The 25,946-nt window shown below is 43.0% G+C and overlaps 1 protein-coding gene across 1 annotated transcript; it reads left to right on the forward strand.

Moving 5' to 3' along the window:
* Window positions 1-6,536: 6,536 nt before the first annotated feature.
* On the forward strand, window positions 6,537-24,652 carry LOC137277286 (uncharacterized). The gene is made up of 13 exons (XM_067808944.1): window positions 6,537-6,932; window positions 11,252-11,419; window positions 12,073-12,333; window positions 14,587-14,846; window positions 16,366-16,634; window positions 16,995-17,280; window positions 18,071-18,159; window positions 18,876-19,225; window positions 19,878-20,045; window positions 22,453-22,727; window positions 23,105-23,389; window positions 23,609-23,910; window positions 24,350-24,652. The coding sequence occupies exons 1-13, from the start codon at window positions 6,628-6,630 to the stop codon at window positions 24,650-24,652; spliced, it is 3,321 nt and encodes a 1,106-aa protein (XP_067665045.1). The 5' UTR covers window positions 6,537-6,627.
* Window positions 24,653-25,946: the final 1,294 nt, after the last annotated feature.

Below are 25,946 nucleotides of genomic sequence, written 5' to 3' on the forward strand. Positions count from 1 at the left end.
CTGGCATTTTCGACTGAACTTGCCACACTATCCGGATTGTATGGGTAATCTCCATGTTCAGTTAATCGTCATTTCCTCTAATCACTCGTCATTTTCAACATATGTACAGGACAGTATGAACAACATACTACCCCATCAGGATGTTTGATTGGAACTGATCTCTAGAAAGGGGTGCTGGACCATCTTCCTCCGACTAACACGAACACTTGGTAGATTGATTATCAAGGCCCCCCAACTATACTGCCATTGGTCGTGTGGAAATAAACACGCGAACAGCTGTCTGATGAATGCAACTGAAAACCTAGACTACTCACCCACCTTTGGTCAAAACACGGAACTAAACAAGGAACTGAGCGTGACAACAATATCAGTGAGAAAACAATGGATGATTTACAATGAACTTAACGTGATTCTCTTAAAGTGAAGGAAATCAACTCTGAAATGAAACCGGTAAATTCCACCAATTGTCTAAGCTCTAAACACCTCAATATTCAAGTAAAGGCACAACAATGTAAGGCCACGTTAGCCAAACGAACCTACCACGAAAGTCTAAACAGCCCGGTGTATGGTTTACAGCCGTCTTCTATCCTCCAAACAACTTCGTGTTTCACGTGCACACATCTCCGGGTGTGTGCATGCACTGGGTGTGTTTGAACGAGCAGTTTCAACTCTTGTCTTCAGAAACAGATCACATTCAGTCTGTCCTGTCCAGGTTGCATTCTTTTCAAACTATTTTATCAGATGCTCACCAGTGCGGATCTTTGACAGAATTGTTTTTTTAAGTAACCCACTCTTGTAAGAGGCAACTAAGCAGATATGGTAGTCAGGCTCGCGGACAAGTCATCACATCCTAGTTGTGTAGTTCGATGTTCTTGCTGTTGATCACTTGATTGCCTGAACCGGAATCGATTTTTTTACCAGGTCCTGCTACGCTGGTTCAACGAAGCACAGAGGACTTCAGTGACATTTTACTTTCATCTGTGCGATATTTTAATGCCATGTTGCCATAAACTACTGAACAAAATCATTAAAAAATTACTTGTATTTTGCCATACACCATTCATGCAATCAAGTACACGGTCAATCGATTATTGTGAATGGTTCGGCTCTGCTTCATCACTGTGGGAGACACAGGTACCGCAGCACGCAAACGCACCCAACAGGATCGAGTCCCTCGCTGACATAAGATAAAACTGATCATAAGTTCGAATCCCAATTCGTCTCAATAATTATTTCTGGATTGTTTTCTTTATTGAAGAGCAGGGGCCGTATTCGGAGACCTACCAGTGTACTCCAGATGACACTCAGGGGAAGATTGTCCAGTAGGTTGACTGTAGGGCGTTTATTCGTGTTATAACGGTCTAGTTCTGACATGAAAGTAAGGTAACCAAACAATGTCACAATTCTAGTATGGTATATGGTTCATCCGCCGGCTTCTCACACAGAACTGGTCATATGACATCACATTTTGTCACTTTTTTTCACATTTTTGTGCCACACCCTGATAATGGTGCAATGACTAAATAGTAAAACAACTCGCTCAATCATTTCACCCGGTAACGTGTACACCCTTCAGGAATCGATGCATGTGGTTAGAGAATGACAAACGTACGGAAGCGCTGAAGGGACATGAGTATGAGAATTTTTTTAATATATATTTCGTGCGCACGATATAATATAGCGTGCGCACGATATACGAAAACGTGCGCACGATATAATATAGCGTGCGCACGATATACCAAAGCGTGCGCACGATATGATAAAGCGTGCGCACGATATGATAAAGCGTGCGCACGATATAATAAAGCGTGCGCACTATATAACATAGCGTGCGCACAAAATGAAAGGAGACACGTATTTTTAAATGTTAAATCGTGCGCACGAGATACTATAGCGTGCGCACGGTATAGTATAGTGTGCGCACGATTTAACAAAACGTGCGCACGATTTAACAAAGCGTGCGCACGATTTTACATAGCGTGCGCACGATATGATATAGTGTGCGCACGTTTTGTTAAATCGTGCGCACACTATACTATACCGTGCGCACGCTATAGTATCTCGTGCGCACGATTTAACATTTAAAAATACGTGTCTCCTTTCATTTTGTGCGCACGCTATGTTATATAGTGCGCACGCTTTATTATATCGTGCGCACGCTTTATTATATCGTGCGCACGCTTTGGTATATCGTGCGCACGCTATATTATATCGTGCGCACGTTTTCGTATATCGTGCGCACGCTATATTATATCGTGCGCACGCTATATTATATCGTGCGCACATTTTAGTATCTCGTGCGCACGAAATATATATTAAAAAAATTCTCATACTCATGTCCCTTCAGCGCTTCCGTACAAACGAGATCGTGCGGTCGGTCTGCCTGTCATTCTGCAGACTTAGTTCTGGAGACTGATGTAATTCCACCACTGATTAGATTATCTGAGTCGGTCTGACCCGTAGTCACATCTTTTACTGAACGCCTCAATTCAGCTGTAACATTACATCATACGGCTTTATTTAAATATCAATCTGATTTGCATTGTTTGCGCTACTTTCCCGTCTATAGGTGAGGCGGGGTAGCCTAATGGTGAAGCGTCCGTTCGTCAACATGAGGACCTGGGTTTGATTCCCTACATGGGCATCACACGTGTGCAGCCATTTCTGGTGCCCCCGCCGCAATATAAGTGTGGTAAAACAATACCCTCTCCCCCCGTCTACATTTTAGAGGGAAAAACGTGACAAGGTACTCCTCAGCATACAATGAACATTGTCCGAGTAGCAGCACTCCAGCAATACCGCGGCTGGGGACACCAGCAATGGGACTCACATATTGTATTTGCCAAAAATACAATTAAGTTTAAATGTTGACTTACGTATTTGTTATTTTTATTTGATTTGTTGCATGAGGAATGATGGAAACGCTGAAACTTACCAGGTTCATGTGCTGAAATACAACCTCACAATGTACCTCACTTACTTATCTATTTTGAGTGTAAGATCAGATTTATAAAGTGTTTAGAAACGTTCTAGTGTACTTGTACACAACTAACTATACTTTATAGACAAATTGATTTTTTTTCACATAAATAATTGCATAACTTACGAAGATACGCAGCTTATCTCTACATCTGGCCTGCGGTGATATTTCAGTATTGCTAAACTGGACGTAAACCCATACTCTCTAATTCACTCAAGTACTAGTAATTGTTTGCACTAAAGATTTGAATTCAGGATCCGTTATCAAAACAGGACAGGTTTTTGCAATTATTTATTTACAGTTATGTTTATTATTCAAAAGGGAAATGTTCAACTTTTCCGAACCTTTCTCAACATTCCCGAAATGACAGTAATAGCATGTTTAGTCACAATATGGGGTACTAAATGCTGTTAGGGTTTAGGAATTGTCGTGACAAGATATTTAGGAGTCGTTTTTTGAACCGGCAAAATATAGAACAGGCAAGTCTAAAATATTCAACAACACTGCAGCATATATTGAATAAACAATGAGCAAGGCTAAAATGAACAGTACAGATTTTTAATACAAACTTGTGGATTGTGGATAACGATGGTAGCCAACAGTCCTCAAAATCATCATTTTCAATTTTAGTCATGTGTCGAACATCTCAGAAATTACCGCATATTACATAATTTTTCACATTACAGTTCCACAGAATTCTTATGTACTAATAAACATTGCTGCCACAGTCCTTCGACGGAAGCGACAACAAGTGAAAGGTAACTCTAATCGCATAGTCCAAATAAGGTATGAGTTCAAATCACACTCAGTGACCTAAGCCTTGTGACCCATAACAGCGAAAATGTAATCAATTACATCATTAAATCAGTCAAATCTGACATTTGGGCTTTCTGCTCAGGCGATAAATGTGATCATTTCTCATCAAGATAAGCTAACACAGAAGACTGAGTTTCTTTGTTGAAACATTATCACTTAGGTCATCGCACGTCACGTTGCTACGACCACCATGAATATTGTCAACGTGTGCACCACTGTAACTAGTGAGAGGGTATTTGGGGAATGGTGAGAGAAGAGGGCTTTAATGGACCAGTTATCTTTACATGTGGCTTTATATTACATAGCAAATGGATATTTTGGTAGATAATACCAATCGGTTGATTTAAACACAATCGAAAATGCACGTGTGAAGTTTAACGTAATATTGGCGGGTCGATAATTGTGGTGGAGATAATGTTGTCAGCATTTCATTTAGAAATCGACATGCTCTTTCAGACGTAACCTTGCAACTGGTCAGTCACGGTTACAGGTCGATCGTCGTCCTGAGATTAAGCGATTTATACTCGTAAAGAAGTAATCATGGCACGCGTTTGTGTCTGTCACTGTTATATTAGTGTATGTTGCATTATTTAATTGCAGGAATGGTGTTCTATAATGGATTTATTATCCAATAATATAATAGTTGGCTCGGCCCGAGTTTTAGTCCATCCCGTCACAAATGTCGAATTCGATATCAGTACTTTATCCACAGTTAAAGGCTCTGTGTATTCCTTCTGGCGAAATACAGTTCAAGCAAGGAAAGGAAGCGCAACAACGCCAGTGGCTTCCGGAGCGAGTCCATACCGTGATACACTATCATTGTCACTGCTCCATGACTCAACACCGAATGAATATTCTGGGGTGTTATCTGCCATTGCACGGCATCCGCTTTACAGCAGAGACAAATCGTGTGGGGACGCATGGGATGACATAGAGCCGATAGAAATGAAAGTGTAGATTGTTGCAGATTATCTCTGCATGAATGGTGTTCAACATCAGAATGTGCCGCCTCTTTCACGATACCGTTTCGGCCTACAAAGATGAATCCATGTCATTGGAGCAGCCGATTTACTGCGAGACCCGTCGTGTCTCTGGGATAAAGAAGCGTTTTAAGCTGTGTAACATGGTTATATTTTCAAAACGTCTAGTCAAACTTGTCTGACAGGAAAGCCCGAGGTTATAAATGTCGTACACGTTAACCTCCTTCCCATCCCCCGTGTCTTACATGAGTTAGCCGACTTCTGGTGTTTGCGACCCGTGAAGGTCCGGGGTAGAATAGGTCTTTAAGAACCCATGCTTGCCACAGAAGGCGACTATCCTTGTCGTAAGAGGCGACTTACGGGATCGGGTAATCAGCCTCCTGACTTGGTTGACACATGTCGTCGATTCCCAGTTGCTTAGATCGATGCTCATGCCGTTGATCACTGGATTGTCTGGTCCAAACTCGATTATTTACAGACCGCCGCCATATAGCTGGAATATTGCTGAGTGCGGCGTACAACTAAAGTCACTCACTCTTTGCCTATGACATTGCTGGAATATTGCAAATGGCGGCACACTTACCCCATTCCAGGTCAGGAACGTACCATGTCTGGAATAGTTCCTGGCCAAAATTGCAACAACCGTCCGTCCATTATTGGGCCCACTGAACAATAGTAAAGCTATGGTCGTGGGTTCAGCCGCTGTGCGACGGCGAAGTCCTATCAAATACAATTCACTCCATATTTATCCCTGAAGCTAATCAGTGTCGGCCTGGGGCCCCTTTCACGAAGCAACCCTTACTAGGGTTTACCTTTAACCCCCATTCTTTAACACTGCACTGTGGGTTTCTTTGTCACTTACCATCACCTTGTGCTTTGTCAAAGGATACCCTGATCAGTACATGCGCGATGTCATGAACTGGCTAGCGGGCACCTGTGTATTACACTTGCATTGAAGCTGCAGGCAGCTGACACACTCTGTCCTGCTGCCCATGGCAATAAACCCAGCTTCCGTTGTCAAATTTGTCCTGACGTCTGGTTTGTAAGGAACCTACTCCACAATGCTTAATGCGAAAGGATGTAAAACATATAGCTGATTAGGAGCTGGAAATAGCGCTTTTCGAAATACAAATACATGTATGATGTTTATGTTCATGGTGTTTTTATTCAGCGTATATACACTGTGACTGTAAAATGTGACTGTAATGATAGGTGTTTTTCATCTGTGACTGGCATAACGACAGGATATCTCATTACTCCCTTAATCCTTGTCACTAGGTCGTGACCCCCGCTTACAATACATCACAGATTATTTATTTGCGTCTCATCTCACATGCAAAATACAGGACACATGTAAGCTGTAATACGGAATAAAATAACAGAGACTATTGCAAACTTTAAGAACAAACAGAAATATACACCATCAGTGAGTGAGTGAGTGAGTTAAAATTTAAAGTCACAACGGCATTAAATAATCCGTGACGACCCAACGCGTGACGAACCCAGGTGGTTTCCTCCCCCTGTGCAGTACGCTCAGTCCCTGACAAAGAATACCTTTCTACAAATGTAGATCACATGGTATAATCAGAGGTTATCTGTTATTTATATACAAATGATGGGCTATTCATTATTCTACTCGAATGGACCACACAGTGTGTCTGTACACAACAGTTCTGTTATTGTAGCCCACTTACTTTAGGAATTCTAATGTTCTCTGTAGTATAGTTACACCCTGTTCAACCATGTCTACGCTTATCTAAACTCTGCAGTAACAGCAGGCCACCAGAAGGGCAGCTGCATTTCACTATTGTACCTGCATATAAAAGGTGGGAAGGTCTGCATATTGCGATCATGTTCCTACGTGCAAACCCCCTACTTTCACTGTGCGTCACGACGACGCTGTGGGGAGTAGTTTACGCCGTCGTGGATGATGTGGCGGTGGACGCTGTCATAAACGCTGGCATGGGATGTCACCAGACGCCTGGGTTAGCAGTGGCAGTGGTGAAAAATGGCAACGTCCTCATGTCGAAGGGGTTTGGTGTTAGCAACATCGCCGCAGCAACGCCCGTCACTAACTCAACGTTATTTGGAATAGCGTCGTTGTCTAAGGCGTTCACCACCACGCTGCTCAGTAAAATACTCAAAGAACGGACAAGGTAGGACAGATCCCTTTTGCAGTGTGTCAGGAAGTAAATATGTGAATTTCGAATTTCAAGCAGAAGCCTAATACATTTTCGTTTATAACAGTTCGATAATTCCATGCACCCGCCACAAGCACCCAATTTCGTTTTGGTTTTGTTTGTTTGTTTGTTTGCTTTGTTTTGTGTGTTTTTTTTTTGTTTTTGTTTTTTTTTGCTCTTGCAATTATATTTAGATATGACCACGAACTGTCCGTGTGTGTGAGTTGCATGCTAGTTGCCTTGCCTACATGAAATTAAATGCAAGTAAACTTACACGAACAACAGCTTCTTCGTCTTCTTTTCACAGTGAATTGATAATAATCGATGTGTTGAGAAACACGTCTTTTATGGGAGCTCATTTCCTGATGGTCATACGACGATGGCTTTGAATGCAGTTATTTCCACGATTCGACATGTGGATTTCTTGCGGTTTTAATAGCGTTGGATTTTGATGGAGATGCAGAAATTATTTCTAAGTATGATGTTTTACGCTTTCGGATGTTTTGTGCAGGTTTGGCATGTATGAGATAGGATTGGCACCTATACGTTTGGAATGATTAGATAAACTCAAGTCAAGTCCGTGGGTTGCGATTCATTTGTTTCCTCTCGATGCTCAATCAAATCATGTGAAATATATTTGAAACTTAAGGATGCTTAACTAATTTCATCTGAGCAGGTGCTCGGTCTCCATTTGAGAACTGTCAACAAATTTTCATGGCCCGTTAACCGGTACAAAGGATGCTAAGTAGATTAGCGAGGGATATCTTACTTCTTTCAGTGGTATGTTTAGAAGTTGCTGAATCAGATAAGGATGAATGGATGAACAACTTCCTTATTCGGATGCGACGTTTCGATACATATTCTTGTATCTGAAAAGCAAGATTTATGGGTGTTAAGTTCTTTATTAATTGTGAATAACACCATATTCCTGTATCTTGTCTCGTCATCAAGCAGCATCGTGAGGTTTGTACAGAAGGTATGTCCTAAAAATAAAAAAGTTGTTCATAGACTAATATTGAAATATTGACACAGTTCACTATTTGTTACGAGGGAGGAGCGACAAGAAAGGGAGAGCCAGATGTGTGAGAAAGGATGGGGATGGCACAGCACATGTTAACTTTGTCAGCACTTGTGCACGTGCCTCTCCAACACCTGGCTAAGCCCCTCTCTGCACTCCTCTCCCGTAACAAATAGTGAACTGTGTCAGTATTTTAATGATATCTTTGTATTTCCAGGACATACATTCTGCAAAATCCTTAGTTGTCTTATGTTTTGACCATAATAATCGTTTCAGTGAGCATTTATGTTTGTTTGTTTTCGACTAAGATCGCAATTCTTGAGCCAAATGGACTACATAATGCCTTTGATTCATAAATGATTTCCTAGCAGTATGGTCCTAAAGACACAACAATGACTCAGAAAATAATACAAATCGTTTATGACGAGACTGATGTATAATTTATGCCATGGCTGTTATGGACCCAGCTGAATATGAATATGTCTGGTAATCGGAAAGAGATATTTTGTAGCCGATGACAATGGCAATGGACGCTTTTCTTCCACCTTTTGATCCATCAGTAAAATGGAATATATATATATATATATATATATATATATATATATATATATATATATAGAGAGAGAGAGAGAGAGAGAGAGAGAGAGAGAGAGAGAGAGAGAGAGAGAGACCAACGTACTTCCTATCATTCCATTGTTACTGATATATATACAACACAAGTAGTCTCTGAAATAATAACACGACATGGATCTCTGCAGAAACAATTGAAACATGTCGGGGAAGATCCGTGTCGTGTTGCTATTTCAGAAGCTTCTCTGACATCAAGAAACAATACTTTGCAAAACAACCATCTAACATTTATGATAAGCTATCATAGCTGTCATCAATAAAGTCAATGTGCCAAACATTTTCTGTGTAGATAAGTTCTCCTAAAAGAGAAAAGCATGATTTGGAAAATATAGGAATCATGTAGCTGCAGCAAAACCATTTCCAAATGCACAATTTCTTTCCTAAAAGTCATGCTTCTGTTATTTGTAAACAACTTCTTCACCAAAACGGGGCAATTTTAACCATTTCCCTTGATTCGGAAGCGTTCGAAGAAAACCTTACCAAGAAAACATGCAAAGCAAAATGCACGTGCAAGTAAGCGGAAAAGTGTGGGGTTTCGATCGCTATGGAAACGGTAAAGGTTGTGTTTAGTTTTCTCATTCATTGGTCGGAAAGGAGGAAATCATCATGCCACTACCGAGTGCCGCAAATCGAAACATCGCCATCTTCTTGAATCTGTGGAATCGCAATCTGCAGTTACCCGACATTTCAACCTTCATCAGAGCACCCTATCTTTCCCCTGGGATCATTCCCTGCAAACTAGTTCTGCCCACGATCTCCCGAGCAGCGGCTGTCCAAAAGGTACCACATAAACCCAGCATCTCCTTTCACAAAGCACTAAGGTGATCGTAAGTCACTAAGGTAACCTTAGTTCAGTGATAAAGACTGGGAGTTAAGGTTACCCTTAGTACAGATTGCTTCGGGAAAGCAGCGCCAGGACCGCTACATCCGGGTTGCTCTCATTCGTCATCGTCTTGCCACAGTCGTGGAGACTGCAAAAAGCATCCCTGGTTTCAGAAGAATTGTCGACCTAACTGTCAGGAATCAATTGCGTGAAGTGGGGATTTGACCAAGAAGGCCAATTTGCTCTCTACTTTAAGTGACTGTCATCGGCGCAATCGGCTAGTTGTTGAGTCGCACAGTAGGGAACTACAACCTTAGAAAGTGGAGGGAACTGGATCCTGATGAATTGGAGGCGAGTCTGCTTCGTGATGAATCACGATTTCTTTTTCACCGGCGAGATCGAAGACAGCGTCGGAGAAATTACCGATTTGGACCTAATTGCATTCGAGAGGTCGACAGATTCTGTGAAGATAAGTGTCATAATGTGAGGTGAGATATCCAGCACGCACCTCAGCAGCACACATTACGGTAAGATTTGACACCAAATACGTACATGACATTTTGCGTTTATAGAACAACACAGTAACGTGCACGTCAACGTCAAAACGCGCCTCAGACACTTCCACAGCTGGCGATCGCATTGCAGGAAGAGTTGGGAAGAATTGTGCAAAAGCGACTTTGTCTTCTTATCCAGTCTGTGCCCAGACGGTGCCGAGCAGTAATTGATACCAGTGGAGGCCATATACAGTACTGACTTCGACGGGTGGTCAGGCTCACTGACTTGAGTCACAGGCAAACTGTAGCGCAAAAATAGCGTTGCGCAGGCAGCGTAGAGAATATGACCAGTCTTCTTATATGCGAGCGAAGCGAGTAAAGTTTGGCAACGCACTTCCCTCACTTCGGTTCAAAAAAACATTCTGGGCACAATATGTGTTGGATTTGGAACAAATGGCTGGCGACATTAATTGCACCTTATGTTTTAGGGTTTGGGCCACAGGTCCTCATTTTTTTTTGTCCTATTGTTTTTGTCCCAGGGGGCTTTTGTCCACCGGGGGTTTTGCCCTCATAAAAAGTCCACCGAAGTATGACATGTGACACGAGTTGCGTCACATAAATGTTCACAAAGGAATAAGGGGTGTTAGTTTAGTGAAGCTCAAAAGGTGACGACACTGTTTTAACGTCGCTATCGGCATTGCGGCATGCTGGGGAATCCGCTTGCGTGACACACACACAGCTAACCATCTGTCACTGGATGATGGGTTAATAATTTACAGTTAATAAAAGATCATGTTAACAATGCAATCAGCTACTGAACTACATAAACATCACATGTAGATAGGTTACAAACGACACATTCCACATCCAGGATACCTGAACCCGAACCAAACCAGTACATGTTACTAGCATTTGCAAAACCACCCGTAGACACCTGGATAAACGTAAGGCAGCCACCGTTCTATGTTTTGGTTAACACCAATGGTGTGCCAGCGAAGGACGTTTCTAAAGCTGCAGGTGCTGTTCAAGACCATGTCGTCACTACAAGCCATCAGAAATGATAACTGACTACCCACAGTTTCACAAAATGAGAAAGTTTCTAGGCTCCTTGCTTTATTATAATATTAAATAATATTAACTTTACATCTTTCCATTGATAATCATATATGTTCAATGTTGTTAGAGGGTCTCTAATGCATGGGTACAGTGTGTTTCTGTTGTCCCCGCCCTGATATTGCTGGAATATTGCCAAAAGTGGCGTAAAATTAAACTCACCCACTCTTCACTCCAAAGTCCAGCAGCCGTTGACAGTTTTTTATGCGATGTGCAGATTTTCCATCAACACGAATGTGTACAAGATCCTGGGTCGGTACAAGTTCAACAACACCTTGCGGTCGGTGTACGCCACAGTGGAGGATCTGATGGCGCACAGGATGGGCATCCCTAGGAACAACTATATCCGGCTGGACGACACCCTGACTCGGGAGAACCTCCTCAGGTGAGACGCGGAGTGGACGCGTGCATTTCCTGTTTGATTAATTGTTTCTAACACTGACGCACCTATCACTAATTCAAGTGGTTAAAGTCATACTCGCCACCCTGGGTGAGATCCAGCAAGCGTTTAGTAACACACTTCGTGTATAGTGATACTGCTGTAGTATTACTATAAGGGGATTCCGAATATATCTCAATCAAATACTCGATTCTGATAGGTCGGTCAGAAGTTTTAATGACCACTACAGTTCGCGTTCTTTTATAAGGTCCTCGATTTGAAAACTGGCCTTACAGGAAGTTCCTAATGTTTCCACAAGAGGACACCCTTTTGATGTAGATGCCTCTGCGCCCAGCAAAACGGCTGGATAGTAACGTGGTTATTCTATATACTATTATCTATTTGTAACTGCCGTTGAACCGTTTGTCTTGGAGAAACATCAATCGTGCCCTGATTTCACCCTGACTGCCTGAACGTTTACCTGAAATGACCTCTTATGAATGATTTGTCAGATATTTCTCGGAAACATCTTGAATCGTAGTAAGATATCTGACAAAGGATGTAGGTAGTGTGGTGGTAGGTACGGTTTATTGCAGAAGGTTTTGTCCACGTATTTTCATGTGAGGAGTAAACATTTCTTACTTTCTTTGTCTGCCAAGTCGTGTCAAGTATCTGAAAAATGTCGGCGGATTCCGGGACAGCTTTGCCTACAACGACTTGATGTACGGGCTGCTGACCCGCATCACGGAGGCCGTCACCGGCAACGTCTGGGAAGATAACATCATTGAACATATCTTTACACCCCTAAGAATGGACACATCCACATTTGGTACCAGAGTGGATTTTTCATCGCCAAATGTAGCGACACCATACGTCACTGAAAATGGACAGACTGTAGAGGCATCACCCCAGTTTTTACGGTAGGTAGACAGTTGCATGTGGGTGCTGATGCCGAGCCATGCATATGATCGTGGGTTCGGAGCCTTGAGATCTTGTACCTTGGTTTGTCAGTACAATACCACTGAGTTCTCTAAAGTAGAATACATGAAACCGTTGTATCAATCGGAGTGTCCTTCTCGCGTTCAAAGCTTACATAAGCCAACCTCTCTCACCAAGGCAGTCAGTCAATCAAGCAGTCGGTTATATACTACCGACAAAAGTTTGGTATTTGAAATAGGACAGGGGTCAGAACTAGTGATGTATGAGCTAACTAGTATGACAGTTTAGTCATTGAACATACATTTTGTTAAATGACGGGCCAAAGCACCCTAGTGTCCATTACGACATTTACCATGGACTGTCAACCTCTATTCTCAAGGCAATCCAGGATTCGACGAGGTATACCCCAAAACTTCCTGTGTCAAATTACTCATCATGCAGGACAACACCAAGTTCATTGGGTGAGGGGCTATGGTAAAATGGTTTTGTGCGCTTGTGTGAGGTAGAAAGTACCAAGTCCTGTGTGCTCTTACTTTCTCATTCAGAAACACAAAACGACGCCCATGTCGGCGCGTAAATGACATCACAATCGCGCTTCGAGGATGTTGTCACAGCAATCCTCCCAGGTGATACGTTAGTGAATAACATGTACGGGTGCTCTGCCACTGCCACATTTATTCCACCACAAACAATTGCTGAGCCACACTGCACACTGATCTGTGTGACGTTAACGGCATGAAAACCCTTATTGGCGTCACCTACCACCATAGTGAACCTTGATTCATGAGAAAATACAACGTTTAAGTTACTCAACGAGCACCACCACTGCCACTATTGACCCCAACGAGGTCTTGCAGTATGTAAGATGTAATGTCAGCATTAACCGTGAAGCGTGGGACTGCACGGCGGTTCCGTGGTGGATTACGAATAGTCTACTCAGTCTAACATGGTTAGCGCTGTGATGCTCATTTCCTACTGGGAGGCACTTTGACCACAATAGGTCTGGTGAAACGCTCTTATGCCTCAGTTATTTCCCCTTGATCGACCTCTTTCATCTACGTTTGTCTGTTAATAATGTGATCGTTAATTGCTGATAACTGACGCTGAAACGTTAGGAACAATGTTCTGTCTTATCCCAACGTGTATATTGAATCTTGCTTCTACTACCGCGACAGACGCCACATGTTTAAAAAAAACCCATTCAATTAATCTTAAATGTTTCTGAAATTTATAGTACACTGACCCGTTTCCCTTTACTCGGGCTATTTCTCGGGCACATCATGTAAAAAACTTTGCGTGTTTTCACTTTGGACTTTGTGAAGGGGGCGTTCATTTTCTAAATCTCTTTATGATCATACCCACACCAAGGGAAAAGGTGTGCCAAATAACACCAAATGGACAAGTAGCAAAACTCAATGCATACTCTGTCGCGTATCGCATTTGATGAATTTGAACGCCTGAAATTCATAACCTGATTTTGAAACTGAAGAAAGACTGATTACCCTCTAGTCTCTGAATGTAGTGGAAACACGTTAGTGTCAACCTAAACTGCGTGTACGTCACAACTCGGCTTACAGAAATTCAGAAACACGACATCGAGTTCATCCCAATGGAGACGTTTCAACGTAGTGGGAACATGAGAGACTTGCCACGGACACACCGTGGACGACGCCATGTCAGAAAGGCAACCACATTCGGCTGACCCATCTAAAGAATCGATTCCAGACCGCCAGTATGACTGCACGGACCGTTCCTAGCTTATGTCCAATCAGGTCCAGGACCATGCGGAACCGACTGAGAGAGCGCATCACCCTGCCCCGATGGCCGATTTTCCACCAACCTCACCGACAGACATGTCTTACCGAGAGACAAGATTGTGATAGTGTTTTGTCCACTGATGAGTCAAGATTTCACAACACAACTCATGTTATTATCTAAAAATATTGGGCTCCAATAATGAGGACTTCGGTGTAAGAAAACAATCAGAAAGTTTGGGACAGGTTAAGTGACATGGGTTTTACTGTTTATTGTCAAACCGAAGTTTAACAGAAAAGGCTGCTTAGGGGCTTGACAATTGGTTCGTCAGGCCGAAGATCCTGCGACCCATTTCACAAAGTAAACACTCAAACATACATTTCACGTACTGTGGCACTACATAATCTGAAAGTATCTTTAAGAATGTACTTATTGCTATATGTTTTCGTGTTACTAAGCTGTTGTAAAACATCCAACAGTCACTGGGCAATGCTGGGTGGTTCTGGGTCGGTGGTCAGCAGCGCAGACGACATGGCTAAGTGGATGCTGTTCCATCTCAGAGGCGGGAAAAATCGTGAGGGCCGTCAAGTGGTGGCGGAAGACCTGTTGAAGGAAACATACAAACCCAGAAACACTCTCTCCACCAACACCATCAACACTTATTTCAGCAAACCCAAAACGCCGGTGACAATGAGCAACGACGGTTACGGCCTCGGCTGGAAGAGTGGATATTACAGAGGTGGGTTTACTTACCTTTCAGACCCGTGATGATCCGGGTTATAATTGATCTTCTGTAACCCTTGCTTGTCAGAGGCGAATGACGGTGGTCAGGTTCGCTGGTTCGTATACCATTTGTGTCGATCGATGCGCATGCTGTTGATCACTGGATTGTCTGGTTAGCCTTAGTTATTTACAGACCGCTGCCTTATATGCATAGCTGGTATATTGCTGAGTGCGGCGTAAACTCACTCACTATCCTTTAACATCACATACAACATAAGTTAACGAAAACAATCTTGGCAACTAATAACATTAAATTTGCGATAGACAAATACTTCCACCTGAACGTAACCAAGCCAAATAAGATCATCAAATCACATCTCTCATGACACCACGTGCATCTGCTTTCCGCACTGTTCCTTTAGTTGCCACTGCGCCCTTGTAACAAACTAGGAAATCGCACAAAAAAAGCGAAGACAGTCTCTAGAACAAGCTTTTATATAAGTGCTGGATCTGGTCTGTTCCAAAGATTTGGTGACATGACAAGAAATACCAGTACAGAAGATCAGAAAGCGATTGCGATCATGAGTATATGTTAATTGTCATTCTTGATAGGAAAGGCATTTGATCTGATTTGTCGATAGGGTTTGCATTTTATACTGCAAAAGCTTGGAACAATAGGTACAGTGAAAGGTGACACGTTTAGATGGATTCAATAGTTCCTCTCTTAATAGGTTATCCAGGTACTATTGGGACAGAACCTTCTGGTAGGTTCATCGTGGATAAAGGTCCTCCCCAAGCTGGTGTCATTAGCCCATTGTTTTGTTTTATATAATAATTAACGACTCTTTCAACGACCTACCTGATAATGTTAATGTTGCGCAGCTCACAGGTGGTTCGTACTTGTGACAATTTTGTAACTTTAGGTTTGTTATAGAATCAGTTTAAAATGTTTGGAGTTAGTAAATGGTTGGTGTATCAAGGATTTGCATGTGCAAACCATATACAGTTTCTTTGCAGCCGTTTTAACAGTGTTATTCTTTATTAAGTATATGTTCTTGTAAGAAGCAAAGGAAGCCTCACTTATGAGGGTTTGCCTTAAGTTATGACGAAGACAAAGTTAGTCTTGTACTTTTTCAAGGGTATCGTTGCGACACTGATCTTACTGGGAATAGACACTGAAAGGTCTTTGGTAAACGTATAGAATCAGATGATTAAGTTTTATTGAGAATGTACGATGGTTTATGGCAGGAAAGTTGACGTCTTACGATTATACTAATCTTTATAATGCTCAAATCTCGAATACACCTGTTTGTGGGACATGCTAGATGACGGAATAATATATCTTGAAAATACCTAGATCTGTCGAGTAGCCAAAAAAGTTCTGAAAACACAAATCCATCATAAGAACACTGATGTGAGCCCTAGTGTCATCAATTCAATGTAGTGTGATTCTGAATTCTGCAACTATTTTGTCAGTAACAGGTCCTGACGAGTACAACTAACAATACTGCTGAATGCCTGTCACCGTGTTGCAGGACTACCAATGGTACAACATTCAGGCAGCACATTCGGATACCGGAGTTTCCTGACACTCATCCCTGACAAGAACCTGGGTGTGTTCGTGACGATGACGGGCACAGACCCCAACTACTGGTTCCGGGGGTCACTCAGCGCCTACCTGATGGACGTGTACCTGGGGAGGACACCTTGGATCAACACCACCACTATCTGCTCCTTCCCCGACCCCTGGGGCACACGGAGGCGATCTAGACCACTACGCCGCCGGACAACGGTCACTAGACATGTAAGTGGATAAGCCTTTGATCCTCCATCTTTCCTCCCTCTTACCCCCCAGTCCCCCCGTGGATAATCCAGGGCAGATGGGTAAAGGAACCTTGAGCTTGACCCCGGAGCTAACTGCTGGGTACCTGATGATTGGACAGTGGCCTGACTGATGGTGTATCATTGTCGAAGGTGAATTAGATAACTGGTCATTCTGTCAACCACGAATTACACAACCATTCTGTCAACCATTACCACAGGCTATCGTGATGTATCTCCAACATAGCTTACACATGACGTCTACCTTAAACCTGAACGAAAAATACAGCTGAAATACATGCGTTAACCTTGAGTTTTCATCCTGGTTCAAATCTGCTTTCAGCAGGCTAACCTAGCCCTGCCTGCGTACACCGGAACATTTAGGAACGAGGCCTACGGGAACATGATCATCCGCTACGAGAGCGAGTCTCATCGACTGAAGGCTGCATATGGTATTGGCAGCTGGGTTCTGACGTCACGCGGCAACGACACCTTTCGGGCAAACTGGAACAACCCAGCACCAACTTTAGATTTTGACTTTCAGTTCCTCACATCGAATGAAGAAGTTTATGCAGTCTTACCTAGTTTTGAGAAAACATCGCCACAGATATTTTTCCGCATCGGCAATGGTAGACCCATTATTGGTTGAACACCTAAAGTATCCAGTGGATTAAATTTATTTTACTGAATCAAATAACACATTCCTTTACTTATACGGGTTTTTAAAATGTTTTTTACATTATAAATGGATTTATGGCATATCATTCCTAAATAAAAAGTAAAGTGAATACATGTATTTTTATCTTCAGTTTATCATTATTCACGATGATTATCTACAATAAATATCGACGTGACACGATTACCAATCCCGGATGTGCCCCACATGAGGATGGCGACCGAGTGACAATAGTGACAATGTCACACAACACCAAACTAAAAGTACATATTCACATGTCCGTACACCTGTGTAAAGTCTGTGGCAAGCCAGTCATTACTCAAACGGAGAACACGAGTATTGATAAGGCTGTTCCGTTCTGGTAATATCTTCATGTTAACACGTTGTACAATGTATATATCAGTCTCACAACTAACACCAGGTGTCCGTGTCAAATCCTGTCATGACTCATACTTGAAACAGGTGTTAGACTAATAGGTCACAGCGTGCAGTGATGTTGTGTCCATTAAATCTGCACAACCACATTCGGTAAGCCTGAATCCTTCCCAAGGCGTGCATTACTCTTCGTGAGATTATTGTGAAGAGCTTCCTTATTAAAAAAACAGAAATGTGAAACACAATGGCAAATGTTGTTTTACGTGCATTCCATAAGCTCAGGCCTTGTCAAAACGTCCCGTAATAAACGAATCTTTGTCGAAGAAACCGATAAGACTATTTCACGACCTTTGACTTCATGAGATAAGGACAGACCGCCATGCCTATCAACGGGCCCGTCGGGGACTCTTGTGGACAGAGGTCCCTGCAAAGCCAAGTCGATGTGAAGGGCCTCTTGGTCGGATATATTCTAGATGGACGCCAAAACTGTAAAATCGGTCGACTTTTGCTATATTTAAAGGCTTGCTAGCACCATATCTGGGTGCTGTTGTACAAAACACCCTTAACAGTATGACTACCTTAAGTCTATGTTAGGGTATGGGAGTTACGGTCACCTTAGCCCTAAGATCACTTTGTATAACGACACGCTGAACTCTTAGACCCTGCAGAACATTGCGACATGTGGTTTATTGCAGAGGCAGAGATGAGAGCAGAGACAACCATGTTTCCACAGGGAATCACACAACTCTTTCAAAACATCACTGACCAAACGTTATACCTGCTGCATCTCCCTATACAGACACATATACCATGTGTTCCTGTCATTTGGTTTTGGCACACAACTGACTAGCCTTTGCATGTATTTGTGCCGAGATGTCAAATGAATGGGCGCTTGCCCATGTATGTATCTTCGTACCTAATCGCATCCTTCCGGTATGGTTAATGGTTATAACTGTCCAATGAGCTTTATGCTTAATGGATGGGTGGTCAGGCTGTGGTCATCGGTTTATTTCGTGGCATCGTCCCTGACGTCGACAGCGTTGATCATAATACCAAACACTGATGTTGTCCAGGTTAAAATATTTACAGACAGCCATCATACAGTTGCAAGAGTGCAGTGTTCAACAACAAACAAAACCACAGTACTCTTGACTCAGCTTGGCACAGAAATAGGCTATCATTTGCGTGTTTGCAAATCCTTATCTTGGACTCGAATCAAACATGACGTTAAGGAGTTCACACTTGTTCATTCTGTGGGTAACGGCGCTGTGGGGGGTAGTATACGCCGTCGTGGATGATGTAGCAGTGGACGCTGTCATCAATGCGGGGCTGAAATGTCACCAGACGCCTGGGCTAGCTGTGGCAGTGGTGAAAGATGGCCACGTCGTCATGTCGCGGGGGTACGGCTACAGCGACGCTTTTGCCAAAACACCCGTCACCAACACAACGATGTTTCAAATAGCATCGTTGTCCAAAGCCTTCACGACGACGCTGCTCAGCAAAGTATTACGTGATCAAAGTAGGTAAGTATTGGAATATGGGTCATGGTTGATTAACATGCTGACAGAGAGTGGTACACGTTGAGTTTCCGTTGTATCATGCCTCAAACCCAACAGTCAACACTCCAGACTTTGACACCAAAATACCAAAGTAATTTTCACATTAATCCTGATACATTTGTATCAATATCCATATCACCCACTATCTGGCAGTATCTGCTGTATTTTGTACACGTGCGAGTGAGTAAATTTCGAGTAAATTTATGCCAGGCGGGGGACACCAGAAAGGGCTTTACACATTGTACTCACATGTGGAGAATCGAAGCCAAGTGACAAGCGAACGCATTATCCACTGGACTACTCCCACCATCCCGTATTATATATATACTAAATATCACGGAACTATTTTACAACTTATATCACCGTCTTCTTTCATTACAATTATTATCTTACGGTTTTGCAGTCGATCGGGATCAACGGAGTGTCCAAATTATTCATCATAAATGAAAGGACATGTAACGATGATAACGATTACAGATTTCGTTGCTTCGACCAAAACAGTCATTCGGTGTGCCTTCAGGATGAACGGCAAGCTGCTGCTGCTAGAGAGTTAGTCAGGCCATCGGGTGTTGTTTTGTGTTTGATGCTGATTTGAATGCAATGCCTGTATCTCTAGTTTCTCAATCAACACGAATGTGTACAAGATCCTGGGTCGGTACAAGTTCAACAACACCTTGCTGTCTGTGTACGCCACAGTGGAGGATCTGATGGCGCACAGGATGGGCATCCCTAGGAACAACTATATCCGGCTGGACGACACCCTGACTCGGGAGAACCTCCTCAGGTACATCAATCTGGTCTAGACAGATATATATTCCACAGGTATATTACGGAAAGAACATCATGGTCTGCTCCATTAGGAGAATACCTCCGGTAATTTGTACAATTTGCTGGAAAGGGAGAGAGTTTGTTGCCGAACGCTGTAATGCTATCTGTACAAGACAACCAAGTGATAAATTACTTTGTACTGGACTTTCGGGCGATAACGAATACTGATCATGAGCAGACAATCCGGTGACAGGTACCGCGTTTACCGCGTGGAATAGAATGTTACCTCTGATGTCATATCGGCGTGTAAGCTCGGAGATCCTGTTGGTTACTACAAGGGAAAATTTCGGAAATGCCTCGGTCATAACATAGTTTTGTTCATAAACGTAATATTCCAGAAAAGGGAACGTAGGTAGTGATGACAATGTGGTAAATCTATCTATCTATCTATCTATCTATCTACCTCTCCCTCTCTCTGTATATATACATATGGAAATTAATTAAGCAACACCAAATTCAAAGACACATAAAAACTTAACAAAGTTTAACGAAGTAATTTTGATGATTGATTATTCAATTTTGATGTATTGACATACAGCATGAGCTTTTCATGGGTTGATATGACGCGCGTGAAGCTTGCACAGCGCACGTGCATTGCTTTAACCTCAACTTTCGAAAAATGCACTTTTTCCCTGGGGTGTTTACAAGCGCAGGTTGTCGATTGCATTCGGTTTTTCATTCATTTCAATGTCATGGCACGTAGGAAATTATCAGAGGCCACTCGTTGGCAAATAATCGGCATGAGGAATGCTGGTATGTCTCTAAGACAAATCGGGACTCAAATCGGACGACATCATTCCATAATTTCAAAACTTTTGAAAAAATACCGGGCCACTAATGAAGTTAAAGACCTGCCTAGACCAGGAAGACCCAGGAAGACCACAGTCCGGGAGGACAGAGCTTTACTGAGACTTGTACGGCGCAGGTCCTTCGACTCGAGCTCTCGGTTGAGACAGGAGTGGCTTCCAGGGAGACCCATCTCGAACAGGACTGTTCGGAATCGTCTGAAAGCTGCAGGATACCGGGCAAGGAGGCCAATCAAGCGACCCAGACTGTCTCCAGCCCATAAGGCAGCCCGACTGGCCTGGTGTAATGACCGTTTGCACTGGAACATTGCCTCTTGGAGGAAGGTCCATTTCTCAGATGAGAGCCGGTTCTTGCTGCACATGGTGGACGGTCGTACTCGGGTCTGGAGGCAGAGGAACACAGCAATGGCTCCACGGAACATCCAGGAGACTGTGGCCTTTGGGGGAGGTTCCGTTATGGTATGGGGGTGCATTTCCATGAACTGCAAGTTGGATATCATTACCATCCGTGGCAACCTTAACGGTGTTCGTTACCAACAGGAGGTTCTTGACAGGGTTGTGGTACCTCATTTTGAGAACCATCCTCTGGCAACGAGACCCATATTTATGGACGACAATGCTAGACCTCACAGGGCGCATGCTGTAAATGATTTTTTGCGGCAAAATGCAATTGACAGAATTCCATGGCCTGCCATGAGCCCTGACCTCAACCCCATTGAACATTTGTGGGACTTTATTGGCCGTCGTGTGAGGCAGAGAGACCCACCAGTCCATAATCTCAACGAATTGACGGCTGCCCTGCATGAGGAGTGGAACAGGATCCCCCAGAATCAGATCCGGAGACTCATCCAAGGAATGAGGAGGCGTCTGGAATCGGTGGTGCGTGCGCAGGGAGGACACACTAGATATTGATGAAAGTCGGTGTGCAGACTCTCAGATGACTGTTCTTTCTTTCCATGTGACATTTGTGTTAATACACCTGACAACAACGTCTGTGGATGAATAGTAAATTGTGTCCATTTTTTCATGAATTTAAGACAGTTTTAAGAATTTGGATTTCGTTGCAATAAAGCAAAGTCTTGATACTTTTTCCCTTTAAGTTGTTTGTCAGAGATCGTCTGTTGAATAAAAAAGTGTCAAACTATATCAACCCGGCATATTTTGATTGTCAGAACACTTCAAAGTTGCTCCAATAGAAAAAATTGGGGTGTTGCTTGATTAATTTCCAGGTGTATATATATATACTTCCAGCATCCCGTATTATATGTATATATATACTAAATATCACAGAACTATTTTGCAAGTTATATCACCATCTTCATGTATTACAATTATTATCTCACGGTTTTGCAGTCGATCGGGATCAACGCAGTGTCCAAATTATTCATCATAAATGAAAGGACATGTAACGATGACAACGCGAGCAAGGATTCAGACGGTCGTCTTATAACTGGGGTGAAATCGTATATTATATATTTCTATACCTCGAATTATCTTAATTCAAAGTTCCCTTTCGACGACAAATATACATATACTCCTGCGTGCGTTCTGTGACAGCCGGGTGAAGTACCTCCCCAGTGTGGGCGGCTTCAGAGACAGCTTCTACTACAGCGACCTCATGTACGGACTGCTGACCCACATTACAGAGTTCCTCACAAAGAAGGCTTGGGAGGACAGTATGACCGACATCATATTCAAGCCCTTACGCATGGACTCCAGCACATTTGGAACCCGAGTGGACTACAGTGCACCAAACATGGCAACGCCTTATTATGAACAGAGTAGCAAGCTTGTTGTGGCATCACCTCAATTTATCCGGTATGTTGGGGACAGTCCATAGTAGGTATCAGTTGAAGTTTAGGAGAATTATATGAGTAGTAGTCCATCATAATCACGCCTAAAGGCAAGAAGAGATTTCACACAGTGAACCGGATGTTTACCGGTACCACTAAACGAGTTTTCTGCGCATGATGGGAAGGACGCTCAAGATTAGGGTTAGGGTTAGACTCATATATATACGACGACCGGAAGTAGATAAAACAATGGTAGCGGCAAGTAAAGTACTCCCAATAAACAAATGTTCAGATCCGATACTATGCCTTTGGAAGTGACAAGCCAGCCTTGAAAGTCACTGTCAGATATCAGTGGAAATATACACTGTTTAAATGGTTCTGTGATCTAAACATGTTTTCCAAGATTTGTTTTAAAGATAGTCTTATCTCATTCTCAAACAGTCACTGGGCAATGCTGGGTGGTTCTGGGTCGGTGGTCAGCAGCGCAGACGACATGGCTAAGTGGATGCTGTTCCATCTCAGCGGCGGGAAAAATCGCGAGGGCAATCAAGTGGTGGCGGAAGACCTGCTGAAGGAAACATACAAACCCAGGAACGCTATTTCCGGTGGCTCCATCAACACCTACTTCAGCAGACCCAAGACACCAGTCACAATGAGCAACGACGGTTACGGCCTCGGCTGGAAGAGTGGATATTACAGAGGTGGGTTATCTGTGGATTTACCTTCATGCAGGAGGGGGTAGCTGAAAGTTGCAGACATGACATGCTTGCGTACGATCGACGACTGATGATGGCTAGCAACCAACACCATCTAAGGGTGGGCCGAATCATTTCTCCTGCTTGTTTACGCACAAGGACCATTATCACATCGAATCTGTATCTAGGACATGTCACTGTTGAATGCCTGTCACCGTGTTGCAGGACTACCAATGGTACAACATTCAGGCAGCACATTCGGATACCGGAGTTTCCTGACTCTCATCCCTGACAAGAACCTGGGTGTGTTCGTGACGATGACGGGCACAGACCCCAACTACTGGTTCCGGGGGTCACTCAGCGCCTACCTGATGGACGTATACTTGGGGGAGGCGCCCTGGCTCAATACCACCACTATCTGCTCCTTCCCCGACCCCTTGGGCACACCCAGCACACGGAGACGTTCTAGAACCCGTAAGGGCTATGGGAGAAGGTTGGCAAGGAGGAAGCGTGCCATATCTCACACTGTGAGTTCACAATACAACATGGGAACAGGGAGAAAACAACGCGTGACTGAATGTAGCAAATGTGAAAAAAATGCTTTTAAAAACTCTGTGACGTTTTATTGGTAGGGAAATATTGTTAAATGGCATTGCCACATTCGCAAAATCAGCATCTTATCTTCGGCGTCTTCCATATCTTCATGTTATCCTTGTTCAGTCTAACTCTGTGGAGATACAAATTTGGAGATACATGAATGTAAAAAGTCTCTTGGTATACAAGCACCTAATAAGGGGAATGTAGCAATTTAGTGATACTGCCTTCTAACAGCACTAACTTACCGAAGATACCTTTACTGAAATGTGGTCCGAATATATAAATTATGTATTTGATGTAATGAAAGGGAACAACAAATATATTTATGTTATCTTTGGCAGGAGTTTTATATATAAATTGTATCCCCAGGCTAACCTAGCCCTCCAGGCGTACATCGGAACGTTCAAACACGAGGCCTACGGGAACATCATCATCCACTACGACAGTGCGTCCCAAGAGTTGAAGGCTACCTATGGTATCGCCAGCTGGGTGCTTACGTCACGTGGTGGGGACACTTTCCGAGCCACCTGGGACAAACCGGCTCCCGTTCTCAATTTCAATTTCAATTTCAAGACATCAAGTGGCCATGCCTATGCACTTATTCCAAGTTTTGAGCATAGCTCTCCTCCAGTTTTCTATCGAGCTAGTGGCAGTGACCCAATAATCGGGTGACCTGTTACTGCTCGTAATAAAGAGTGTTACTTATCAACTCCGTCAGCTGTTACTACACCTTGTTGTTATTTGTAGATGGTATGCTGGACGACCTGTCTTACTCACCAAAATGGCTAAACTGTGTAAATATTCCAGTCAGCTCTGTACATTATTTCCGACAAAAGTGCAATATTTCCTGACACCCTCATACATCCAGACAAGATGCCAGCTGATGAAAGCTGTATATGCATAGCATGCTGTGTAGACAACAGATCAACATGAGCAACAACAGGTAGTGAACAGCTAGGAACTGATAGTATGTTGTGTAGACAACTGATCAACATTAGCAACAACAGGTAGTGGACAGCTAGGAACTGATAGTATGCTGTGTAGACAACAGATCAACATTAGCAACAACAGGTAGTGGACAGCTAGGAACTGATAGTATGTTGTGTAGACAACAGATCAACATTAGCAACAACAGGTAGTGGACAGCTAGGAACTGATAGTATGTTGTGTAGACAACAGATCAACATTAGCAGCAACAGGTAGTGGACAGCTAGGAACTGATAGTAAGCTGTGTAGACAACAGATCAGCACTAGCAACAACAGGTAGTGGACAGCTAGGAGCTGATAGTATGTTGTGTAGACAACAGATCAACATTAGCAACAACAGGTAGTGGACAGCTAGGAACTGATAGTATGTTGTGTAGACAACAGATCAACATTAGCAACAACAGGTAGTGGACAGCTAGGAACTGATAGTATGTTGTGTAGACAACAGATCAACATTAGCAACAACAGGTAGTGGACAGCTAGGAACTGATAGTATGTTGTGTAGACAACAGATCAGCATTAGCAACAACAGGTAGTGGACAGCTAGGAACTGATAGTAAGCTGTGTAGACAACAGATCAGCATTAGCAACAACAGGTAGTAGACAGCTAGTAGCTGATAGTATGTTGTGTAGACAACAGATCAACATTAGCAACAACAGGTAGTGGACAGCTAGGAACTGATAGTAAGCTGTGTAGACAACAGATCAACATTAGCAACAACAGGTAGTGAACAGCTAGGAACTGATAGTATGTTGTGTAGACAACAGATCAACATTAGCAACAACAGGTAGTGGACAGCTAGGAACTGATAGTATGTTGTGTAGACAACAGATCAACATTAGCAACAATAGGTAGTGGACAGCTAGGAGCTGATAGTATGCTGTGTAGACAACAGATCAACATCAGCAACAACAGGTAGTGGACAGCTAGGAACTGATAGTATGTTGTGTAGACAACAGATCAACATTAGCAACAATA

Source organism: Haliotis asinina, chromosome 3 (genome assembly GCF_037392515.1).
Source record: "Haliotis asinina isolate JCU_RB_2024 chromosome 3, JCU_Hal_asi_v2, whole genome shotgun sequence".
NCBI lineage: Eukaryota > Metazoa > Mollusca > Gastropoda > Lepetellida > Haliotidae > Haliotis > Haliotis asinina.